General features: G+C 42.7%; 1 protein-coding gene across 1 annotated transcript in view; it reads left to right on the top strand.

Annotated features, from left to right (window-relative positions):
• Nucleotides 1-12,686, top strand: part of ANTXR1 (ANTXR cell adhesion molecule 1) — a 320,379-nt gene that overhangs the window by 240,199 nt on the left and 67,494 nt on the right. The window contains exons 15-16 of the mRNA XM_069766572.1: nucleotides 11,602-11,697; nucleotides 12,452-12,619. Of these exons, the coding sequence (XP_069622673.1) occupies nucleotides 11,602-11,697; nucleotides 12,452-12,619 (264 nt within the window). The remainder of the gene's footprint in view (nucleotides 1-11,601; nucleotides 11,698-12,451; nucleotides 12,620-12,686) is intronic.

Here is a 12,686-nt window from a genome sequence, read left to right as displayed (position 1 = left end):
GCTTCCAATGACCTACATGACAATATTGACGGCTTAGGATGGTTGATGCGACTGACAGATTCCTTTTAAGCAATTTAATTAAACTGAGACATCATGCAGGATGTCCTCTTTAGGACTGGGTTAAATGCAGCCTTTTTGCTTTAGTTAACCGACTTAACGGGAATTATTAAGATAACTATGGAAAAAGACCGCAGATCCTCTTTCTTTAGTGGTGTCATTATTTCCTAGGAAATTTACAAGCTGCATTTTCTTCGAATTGTTTCCATTACAAAGTGACTGTCTCACATCAAACTTAGGCAACTTGTGCACTGTAAGCATTTCTTTTTTAAGAACTACTAAAAGTACTATTTCATCATATTTTGTAGGATTGTCTATCCATTATTAGGCAGATAAATACAGCTCGCTTAATGCCACTGAAGCAAACTACAGAATACTGTATTAAAGCCCAGAGTACTTCATAGACCCAATTTATCAGATATATTGTCCTCCTACAAGCACAGAATCAGCAACTTATCATTTGATTTATCTACCTGGCCTCCAAGGAGAACCTCTTTAATTCCTCACCAGTTCATGACCCTTGGTTTAATGATGAGGTGTGGGAGCTGTGTGTATTTTGCACACTAATAGTTGTGGTTCTCTTCCCTGGCCATTGACCGTGGTAAGCAAACTGGAGGTTTTTAGGACTGTGATTGCTTTCTTGGTTTGGCTGGCAGGTAGAGCGCTGCCGCGTCACAAGGAAGATCTTCTTGGCCTTGGTGTTTCCTGTTATTAGATATTCTGTCTAGGGAGGTGGGGAAGACAAGAAGAGGGGAAAAAAAGCCCAAAAAAGTTAAAAAAAACCACTACAAAAGAATGATTAACCTCCACATTATTGCATTTTCATTCCTGCATCTGTAATAAATATAGTAGTTTATATACAGCAGATATGCTGTTTTTTGGAGGAAGTATCAGAATTTTAAAGACTACATGTAGGGATATGGAGATCCAGAAGTTTGTTCATTGATTCTTCAAGAACTAAAAACAGTAAATCTAATTATTTGCAAAACTATAATCTAGCAATAATTCATTATTTTTTTTATTTTGTTAGCACTCACTGTTCTTATTTTGCTTTGCGGTACTCATTGTTCTTTATGCCAAATTGTTCAAAACGGCCCTCATGGTTCATTAGTTTTGTACAAAATCAAATATTCCCTTTCTGTTTTTACTTAAATGGTTTTGCAACGTTTTAGCTCAAAACATAGCATTCTCTGCTAAAATATTGCAAAATCTGTACAAAAATTTCAGGCGTACATAAGATCAAAACAGGTAAACACATAAAACAGACTTTTTAAAAGAGGCACAAATTAAAAGAAGAATAAGGCAAAAGTAAAACAAAGCCACCAAAAAAAAAAAAAAAAAATACTGAATTCAACCATAAGACTAATAAGTAATGGTCTGAAAATGCCCAACTTCAGTTTCCTCGTACACCTTACGTCTCTGAAGTTCAGCATGAGATCTGAGAAATGGAAAATTGTTTTAGTTAATAGCCATTAGCCCGGTAACCCAATAGCGCATGCGTATTTATCCTGTACATACGTATGTGGTAAGTCTGTGCATGTAGAGTCCATGTACAATCTTGTTCTCTGTCTGTGTATATATAGAATTATTCGGACTTCTGGGATCCATAAATTATGCTGCTCAATGTTATTCGGGTAATTGGCATCATGCAACTTTACTACCATTTTTATCTCTGTTTGAGCCACTCATCTTTTTCAGGGCAGATCGACCATTAGGCTATTTGATCATCGAGGGATTCCAATGGTTAGAGCTCATACCAGTCACATAGTCACATTGGTGTAAAGTGTGTATGTTTCCCTCTCAAGTGGCTCCCCATCTTTTCCATAAAAAACCTTGGCCTCAATCAAGTTGTCTGGTACCCAGACCACAGGTGTCCTGAGCAGGAAAGCTGCCTCCAGTTCCTCACTGTTCCCAATTTCAAGTCCAACAATACACCACACCTTCCCTTAGGTAGAACAGGTCTGAGACCTAATTGCAGCATAGGCCAATAGTAGTTCCAATAGACACCATATGTGGATCATCTATCTACACTATGCCCAATCAGTGTCAAACCTCACCATATACTTCTTCCTAACTTTTCTCCCAGCATCTCCAATGTGATAATGTGGAGGTGCAGCACATCAGTATCACCACCCACATTTCTCTGGAAACCTAATTCTCTTCCTGGGATCTTAGTCCATTATCTGTACCATCTTCTGGAGCTGATGGCAAAAAAAAGAAAGAAAGCTGCCATTACCACAACCAAACGCAGCATCCTTACCTGGCAGCGCGGACCAGTGTACATACCAAGGAGTACAGCAGCACACCGCATGCCAAGATATCCAGTTTGCAAACACTCAAGATAGTCTATACAAATTGACCTACTGCTATATAGACCATACTTTTGAGGTACTTATGGCACACATTAGTCAATTCACTTTGTCCACCAGGCACAATAAGGTGTACCCTACCTACCCTTTAATTTTGTAGACCTTGGCCCAGGAGTCGTAGGTGTGACAGAGTGTATCCCATCATTGAAGGTGCTCAGTCATAGATGGTGGGCAAACACGAATTGGCCAATATATGAGCTCACCTCTGTTCTTAGAAGTAACTCATTCTACAAGTACACTCTATATGGCAGCAATGCAGAATGATATTGAAATAGTTAATACAAATATATATATATATATATATATATATATATATACATATATATATATATATAAAGGCATTAAAAGTATGAATTAACACATGTGGAATTATATACTTAACAAAAAAGTGTGAAACAACTAAAAATATGTCTTATATTCTATGTTCTTCAAAGTAGCCACCTTTTGCTTTGATGACTGCTTTGCACACTCTTGGTATTCTCTTGATGAACTTCAAGAGGTAATCATCGGAAATGGTTTTCATTTCACAGGTGTGCCCTGTCAGGTTTAATAAGTGGGATTTTTTGCCTTATAAATGGGCTTGAGACCATCAGTTGTGTTGAGCAGAAGTCTGGTGGATACACAGCTGATAGTCCTACTGAATAGACTGTTGGAATTTGTATTATGGCAAGAAAAAAGCAGCTAAGTAAAGAAAAACAAGTGGCCATCATTACTTTAAGAAATGAAGGTCAGTCAGTCCGAAAAATTGGGAAAACTTTGAAAGTGTCCCCAAGTGCAGTGACAAAAACCATCAAGCGCTACAAAGAAACTGGTTCACATGAGGACCGCCCCATGAAAGTAAGACCAAGAGTCACCTCTGCTTCTGAGGATAAGTTTATCCAAGTCACCAGCCTCAGAAATCGTAGGTTAACAGCAGCTCAGATTAGAGACCAGGTCAATGCCACACAGAATTCTAGCAGCTGACACATCTCTACAACAACTGTTAAGAGGAGACTGTGCAGCAGGCCTTCATGGTAAAATAGCTGATAGGAAACCACTGCTAAGGACAGGCAACAAGCAGAAGAGACTTGTTTGGGCTAAAGAACACAAGGAATGGTCATTAGACCAGTGGAAATCTGTGCTTTGGTCTGATGAGTCCAAATTTGAGATCTTTGGTTCCAACCACCGTGTTTTTGTGCGATGCAGAAAAGGTGAACGGATGGAGTCTACATGTGTGGTTCCCACCGTGAAGCATGGAGAAGGAGGTATGATGGTGTGGGCGTGCTTTTCTGGTGACACTGTTGGGGATTTATTCAAAATTGAAGGCATACTGAACCAGTATGGCTACCACAGCATTTTAAGAAAAAACATCCAAAAAACAAATAAACAAAAGGGAAAATCAAAAACCGTGTAACATATAATCCCTTTAAAAACAAATATATTTATTTAGAAATAGTCTAAAAAAATACCACTTCCCAGTGAACACAGAAAAATGGAATACAGAAACGAATCCACTAAGTGCACCTTTCCTCACAGATAGCCCTACACTCACCTACTATCCCTTCCTGACAGTGGAGGTTGGCACCCTGATAGATATTTTGGCGCCCCCACTCCGCGACGGCTGACACCTGTTATCCCTATTAATGTAACTAGTCAGCTATAGGAGGGAAAACAATGAGCAATAAAAAGAAATGAAGGAAGATGTAGGGTAGAGAAAAACTAAGGTGCACAAAAAACCTATATACCGTACTCCCTCAATAACATCCCATATAAAGCCACAAAACACTGGAAAAAATATATATATATAAAGTAGTATACTCCCAGCGTTTCAATGTAACGGTCCCATTGTACACCAGCATTAGATACAACTATGTGCATAAATGGCGAGATGGCAGTGGGAGGGCAGGTATACGGTAACAAAAGACCTGGTTAAGTCTAAAATAGACAAATTGCATGGCAGCACCCCCTTAGCAAAAAGTATATTTCAGAGTGCAGGACAATGCAACACATCTCAGTATGGCTACAGCATGATACTATGCTGGTAAAAAATACCAAAGGAATATCTTGAGCCACACACTGGCTGAACCAAACAAAGTCCAGTGGGCTCTAATGGGCTCAATAATAGGTACCTATACTCATGCACAGTCAAAAAGACAAAAATAGATGATATCAACAGCAGCCAGTGAAAGGGGTGTTAGCCCAAAAATAAACACTTAGCTGTCAGTATAACGCCCCGACGCGTTTCCCCGTCATACGGTTCCTCAGGGGGCATGGATGATGATAAACCAGAGGTCATAGATACAGGTGCCCTGATGCCCAGGCAGACCTGATTAGATCCAAAGGAAGGAGTTTTTATAATACCATGTATCACCTGTTGACCAATCAACAGGGGACAACCCCTTCCTCCTCCCAGAATCCGAAGACACCGGGTACATTCAATCAAAGTCCATGCATACGGACCAATGGATGAGCCTATGTCCATTCTAGTATGGGGTTCCCGCCCCCAACCACAAAAACAGATCATAAATTATGCAGAAAATGGAAATCATACCGCACAAGACACCAATCCCAAAAGAACGCTCCCGGCCGCATGATAGCTGCTGGGCGCCGCCATTGTATATCCAAGGCGCCAGACCGCGCACGCGCACAGCTCCCATGTCGATCCAAGGGGCGGTGCCTGCGCACTAGGACCGGAGAAGATAGAGGACCACATCGCACTCATAGTCAGTGCCGCGCGCCGCCATATTGGATGCGCCCATGTAGAGGCGGCGCCTGCACACTAGGTACCGAGCAGGTAGAACGCCGGAGCGTACACATTCTGTGCGGCGCCTGCGCACTTAGACCGAAAAACGGGGCGCCGCCATATTGGATGCGCTCATACAAAGGCGGCGCCTGCGCAATGGGTATCGAACAGATAAAACGTCGGAGCGTACAAACTCTGTGCGGCGCCTGCGCACTTGGATCCAAAAGATAAAGCGCCGAAGCACACATAATCTATGCCAGGCGCCGCCATGTTTGAAACACCTATATAAAGGCGGCGCCTGCGCACTTGGTACCAACAGCCAGGACACTCCATATTGATACAACAGGCCTACCCCTAAGTACACGGGATTCACCCCAGACGGGGCACCCAAATTTTACCAGCACAAACGCCATCCGCCAGAAACAATAGATCAGCGCGTGCACCGGAAAACAGGCACCCCAACACCCCCTCCTTTTTAATGTAGGAAAAAACAGACATATTGATATACGGGGGCTTGAATCCCCAGGGGACGCCCACTTTGATAACCCACAAACATAGATGGTATATGGGGAACGAAAAGGGTGCCGGAGCGGTTCCAGGAGGTATCTGTGCAATATTAACTATCGGGAAAAAACCAACAATAAACATGGATATTAGTCGCAATCGACAAACTACAGACTGGCTGCAGGGTTTGGTATAATAGTTCCAGAGTCAGCCGACCCATTAATCAATGCCACCCAGGACACAGGGGCAAAGCAGAGCCTCCAAAGTGTATAACCGATAAGTGAATACGCTATATTATAAAAAGCAAGTGTAGGTTAAGGATTCATTTAGTCCCCTTGGCGACACAGACTGCATACGAAAAATCCACTCTGCTTCTCGCTTCAGGAGGTCCTTATCAAAATCACCTCCCCGTATCTTAGGTTTCAGCAAGTCAATCATACAAAAGGTAATCCCCTCCATGATACCCCCATGTACCTGATTAACATGCCGGGCAACAGGGGTGTCCCTATTATGCCTAATGTCCCCAAGGTGTTCCCCAAACCTTGTTCTGAGCTCCCTTTTTGTTTTACCAATATAGTCAAGGGGACAAGGGCAGGTGATCTTATATATCACTCCTGATGACTTACAATTGCCAAAGTCTCTGATGTCAAAACATCTACCATTCGCCGCACTCCTAAATTGTTTGGTCTGTCTAACGTATGGGCACTTAGAACAGTTACCACACCTGAAAAACCCCAGTGGTCTCCTCTCAAGCCACGTACCTACTCCCTGTGGTTTCTGGTATAGACTGTGCACTAGACGATCCCCGATTGATCTCCCGCTTCTATAGGTGATGCTAGGTGTGGGGGAGATGAAGTCTTTCAATCCAGGGTCCGCCTGAAGGATCCCCCAGTGTCTTCTAATGATCTGATAGATTTTGTCAGACTGGTTATCGAAGGTCCCTATGAGTCTAACCAGGTCCGGGGCCTCCCTAGGTTTAGGCCGAGTACCTAATAAGGTCGACCTATCACTCTCCAGTGCCTCCTTGTAAGGTTTGGCAAGCACTTCTGGGGGATAGCCCCTCTCCCTGAATCTGCGGTATAAATCACTGGCCTGATGTTTAAACGTGTCCACCTCGGAGCAGTTTCTACGAATGCGCAGAAACTGCCCTTTTGGTATCCCACGCTTGAGAGGGGTGGGGTGGTGACTCTGCCACTGCAGCAAGCTATTTGTTGCTGTCGGCTTGCGGTACGTGTGTGTACTGATACCCCCACTACTATTCTTCGAGATAGTGAGGTCCAGGAAAGCAATGGTATGTTCCTGGTACTCGGACGTGAATCTCATTCCGATACTATTGATGTTAATCTCCCTCACAAACCTCTCAAAATCCGCCCCTGGGCCAGACCAAAGAATCAAAATGTCATCAATGTATCTGGCCCAGAGGCAGATGTGGGGTTGCCACCATTTTTCCTCCTCCTCCGGAAAAACATGGGTTTCCTCCCACCAGCCCAGGAACAAATTAGCATACGTGGGGGCACAAGGGCTCCCCATCGCTGTGCCCCTGAGCTGGTGGAAGTACTTACCGTTAAAAATAAAGAAATTCCGGGTAAGGGTGAAAAGGAGAAGTTGTTTAACAAAGTTATTGTGCTCAACGCATTCGATTGCTCTTGTTTTCAAGAAGTGGTCAATCGCCTGCATACCAATGTCATGAGGAATACTACTGTAGAGAGCCTCTACATCAATAGAAGCAAGTAAGACATTGGACTCCACAGCGATATCCTCCAACATACCCAAAAGATGCGATGTGTCCCTCACATACGAGGGAAGTGATAGTACAAAAGGCCTCACAGCATTTTGCAGCTGCTATAGGAAAAAAATGGAGACACAAAGCGCAAAATAGGGTCTTATCCTCTAGATAACCACGAGAGCTTTCTTAGAATTGCTCACCTGATTTTGTTGAATGAAAAGCATGTAGCGATTTTGGCTGCTGCAGATCCACAAGCCGATCAACGGCCGTATGTCAATATAAACTGTGCAGGAGTTGTGGGTTAAATCCGCGCTGCCTTAATGAAGAAGTTCCACATACAACATGTGGAATTTCCTGAAGAAGAGGTCGCACTGACCTTGAAACGCGTTGAATAAACCACCTTTTAAATTTATTATCCTTGGAACTTCTTCATTAAGGCAGCGCGGATTTAACCCACAACTCCTGCACAGTTTATATTAGCATTTTGCAGCGGCATTCTATTCCATCTGGTTTGCGTTTAGTTGGACCATCATTTATTTTTCAACAGGACAGTGACCCCAAACACACCTCCAGGCTGTGTAAGGGCTATTTGACCAAGAAGGAGAGTGATGGGGTGCTACGCCAGACGACATGGCCTCCACAATGAGTTGAAGTGAAGGACAGCATCCAATCCAGGTGAAAAAATGTTTCTCTTTATTGTGCCAAAAATGCGACGTTTCAACCTCAAGGGTCTTTCTCAAGCATACATAACAATCAAACTGGCAGCCTTAAATAGGAAGTGGATCATCACCCACCAATCACTTTATCCGTAACCGCCCATACAATTTACATAACAGTGTTTGGTATGGTTGAGCGAAACGGATCGTTCATTTTCAAAAGTCGCCGACTTTTGGCAAAGTCGGGTTTCATGAAACCCGACCCGATGCTTGTGTGGGGTCGGCCATGCGGTACGCGACTTTCGTGCCAAAGTCGCGTTTCATATGACGCGCTTGGCGCCTTTTTTTCAGCCAATGAAGGAGCGTGGGCAGAGTGATGACATAGGTCTTAGGGGCGTGGACGCCTATTGTCATCTTGTCGATTGTGCGCAGTAGCGATTTGCAATGTGTAACACCAGCTTTTCTGTTCAGGGACGGAGGAGAGAGAGAGAGAGAGAGAGAGAGAGAGAGAAGGAGAGGGAGAGGGAGAGGGAGAGTAAAAAAAAATTTCCATTGACTTTGCATTGGGTTTCGTGTTTCAGTCGATCCCCGACTTTTCGCCATAATCGGCCGATTTCACTCGACTCGACTTTAGAGATAGTCGGGTTTCGCGAAACCCGACTCAACCCTAAAAAAGTAAAAGTCGCTCAACCCTAGTGTTTGGTAATCACATTGTGCCAAGTGTCTTGATCATGTCCTTGTGAACATGAACTTTTTTCCATGTCAGTAAGGCGAATCAGTTTGGTCCGTATAATCTGTTAAGTATTAGGGAAGTAATACCTGTAATGATTGAGTGGAGAATAATAGATGGCCATGGATATGGCACTGTATGAGCTATTGGCTCTATGGATATACACTCTTTCCTTTTTCTTTGGCAGATGTGGTAGGCGTACTTGTATTGCTGGTGTTACCCCCTTATAATACAGGCATTTTTAGGAGATTGGTGGGCGTGTCTTTTTGGTCTCCATGGCAGCGCTACATGTTTGTGGTGCTGTCTGTTGAGGCCCCTGACATGCGCAGTGCACGCGTTGGAGTCGTACATGCCGGGGTGTAGTATTAGGTGCAGCCCTGCCTGGATGTGTGACAGTTCCATGTGACCGGTGGGAGTGTCTCCTTGGTAACCATGATGGCGCCGCATGCATAGTCATGTGATGCTTAGCTGTGGGGCCGGTTGACATGCGCTCTGCGATCAGGGGCTGTCTGTATGCTGTGGCATGGGCGAGCCCTCTGAGCTTTAGACGGCTGAAGTCTGGTCATGTGATGATTCATGTGGATACACGATGTGTTCAGGTGAGGTGAGCCTGGATTGGTTCTGGTACATTAGGCTAGGTTCATGTCGGTACTTTGGATTGGGCCCACTATGCGAGCATTGATTTGCTGGTGATGAGGTGGGAGACACAGGCTGTATTATTGGCTGATCGGGCGCATGGTTGCCTCTATGGACCTGGTGATTGGTCCTGACATGGCAGGCAGTACTGTTTATTTACGTTTTGATTCCCTACATGTGCTAACTGTTTTAGTTACGGGTTGAATTATGCGTTATGTGGGATATGTATGACAATGTGAAAAGTTTTTAATTGCATGTGTTGTATAGAATGTAAGTTTTGCACTGTTAATGTGATTACCAAACACTGTTATGTAAATTGTATGGGCGGTTACGGATAAAGGGATTGGTGGGTGATGATCCCCTTCCTATTTAAGGCTGCCAGTTTGATTGTTATGTATGCTTGAGAAAGACCCTTGAGGTGGAAATGTTGCATTTTTGGCACAATAAAGAGACATTTTTTTCACCTGGATTGGATGCTGTCCTTCACTTCAACTCATGGTATGTACTCCTCCACTTGGGTCCAGTGGAATTAGGACGGGCATCCGCCTTTGTCAGTTGTGCTGTCAGCCGCCATTTCTCTATTTTGGACATGGCCTCCACAGTCACCAGACCTGAACCCAATCGATATGGTTTGGGGTGAGCTGGACCGCAGAGTGAAGGCAAAAGGGCCAACAAGTGCTAAGCATCTCTGGGAACTCCTTCAAGATTGTTGGAAGACCATTCCCAGTGTCCACCTCTTGAATCTCATCAAGAGAATGCCAAGAGTGTGCAAAACAATTCATAGTTTTGATGCCTTCAGTGCGAATGTACAGTTTTCATAGTCATGAAAATACAGAAAAATCTTTACATGAGAAGGTGTGTCCAAACTTTTGGTCTGTACTGTATATATATATATATATATATATATACACACACACACACACACACACACACATTACGGAGGTCCTAATTAAATTTAGCTTCAGCTCCTTTAATAGTAAATCAGATTGTGCAAGAGCTGCTAGAAGAGATTTTACCAGGATCTTTTCCATGAAGGGCTTTAAAGATCATTTATCACAGCAATGGAATGTACCCAGGAGGGTTTTAAAGCATCTTCTCGATTTCTTCTCTCCGTTTATTTACTTGCCATGTTTTTCTTGGAAAATAGTCCGAATCTACATAATATTGTGATTGAAATGTTCATGGCAATAGCTGAGCCATGTATGTTATATTTTAGCATGGTAACCATAGGAGAATATCCTGCTTTTACAATTTTGTGCTAATTAGTGTTTGGTAGCAGTATGAGCTTCCTTTCCTGATTTCCTGGGGTTCAAAACCCCAACATAGACATGGATTTAAGAAAACATTATGGCTGCTGGTGACCTTCACTAAAAAGAAGCATAGTTGCTTTCTGCATACTGCCTTATTTTTTTTTTTAACATTTTCCTGGCACATAAAAAAAATGCTATAATCTTTTGTAAGTACCAATTTTAGTGAAATGTATTTTAGTAAGTATCATAAGTTATGCAACTCACTATCACGATCCATGTCTGAGATGAACCATGATATTCAAATACAAAATCCCGGCTAGAAAAAATAACAGTGTTTCCTGTATCAGTAGATGGCCGGAATTAAGGGGGCTGGATGGCTGGTCATTTTAATAACTAGGCCAAGCCAATTCTCTCTTTGTTCATCGGTTTCGAAACAGAAGGGGGCTGGTTTAGTTATTAAAATGAGAAGCCAGCCCCTGAACATTTCAGCTGAACGGTGGATCAGTGGTTATCACCGTTACTTTCAAACGCTGGTCCCCAGGTTCAAACCCCACCAATGACAACATGTGCAAGGAGTTTGTATGTTCTTCTGGTTTCCTCCCATGCTCCAAAGACATACCGATAGGGAATATAGATTGTGAGCCCCAATGGGGACAATGAGGATAGTGTCTGTAAACCGCTGTGGAATATGATAGCGCTATATAAGCAAAGCTTAATAATTAAGTCCGAATACATTTCTGATCTAAGGTCTATTACAGTAAGTTGCACACCTTAACAATTTAAGGACACTTAACCCCATTTTTGTTACTTTTCAATTGTACTTACTAATGTACTTTAAATATGGAACTGGCACCTATGTCTCATTTTATGCCCCGCTTGATCGATCACATCAGCTTCTCTTTCGCATTAGTTCTGATATGCACATGCTCTAACTCTTGTTCTTCATTACAGGAGGAAGAGGATGATGGATTGCCCAAAAAGAAGTGGCCTACAGTGGATGCATCTTATTATGGAGGACGAGGAGTTGGAGGAATCAAAAGAATGGAGGTATTATATATTTAGTACTGACCTTATATATGGGTTTATAAAGCTGTGACAGCCTTTATACTACACTCTGTACTGGATCCAGGGTAAGAATTTATATCAATTTATATGCATAGAGATTAGATTGGTGTCTTAGCAAAGTCACTTACCCACAAATATTCTCATGAAGTGAACTGCACGGAATATCCTGGCACCAAAGTAAGGGAGGTTTCTTCAAATAGGAATTAGGGCTATAGCGCCTTACTGCACTTTGATATTTCTTGACCCTTGGGAGCAGCTAGGTAACTTCTGAGAATTCTTACGTCTTTGAAAAACTCTGGTTCTTTAATATTCTCAACTTCAAAGATTATAGAATACACCCAAACTAACCAATGCTTTCTGAAAATCTTGACTTTTTTAGTTGGGCAAAGTCATGAGAATATATTGTGAGAAATGCTTCACTTACCACATATACTTATGAAAGGTACCTTCTTCCTTGAGTAGTGGGAATATTATTTTCCTAACTCAGACTAGTGCTAGTTTCATAGAAAAGAATTATATATTCTAAGTTTTTACTGCATGAGAAGAACCCTACATGCCACAGAGAGAGCATACTGTATATACCCTGCCCCCTGTGCTGGAAAACAACCCTTCTACGCACTATGCCATCATGGTGTCCCCTCTCCAGTTACACTGTAATACAAAGATTGTTATAAATTTATGAACCAATAGTTTTAGTATTTTAGTTGTTTGCTAAAACTTATTATCCTATCTTTAGGTGCGTTGGGGCGAGAAAGGTTCTACTGAAGAAGGAGCCAAGTTAGAAAAAGCCAAAAATGCCAAAGTGAAGATGCCAGAACAGGAGTACGAGTTTCCGTCTCCAAAGATTCTCAACATCAATTATGGGAGGTCAAGCTCTTCCCGAAAGTGGTATTCCCCAATTAAGGTAGGATCAGTAGCCTAATAATCAGCAATTTTCTGAGCTCATGCGCATAACTGTATGAAAAGTTGTT

This window comes from Ranitomeya imitator, chromosome 4 (genome assembly GCF_032444005.1).
Source record: "Ranitomeya imitator isolate aRanImi1 chromosome 4, aRanImi1.pri, whole genome shotgun sequence".
Lineage (NCBI taxonomy): Eukaryota > Metazoa > Chordata > Amphibia > Anura > Dendrobatidae > Ranitomeya > Ranitomeya imitator.
The sequence above is the reverse complement of the archived record's forward strand: the minus strand, read 5'-3'. Positions and strand labels throughout refer to the sequence as shown.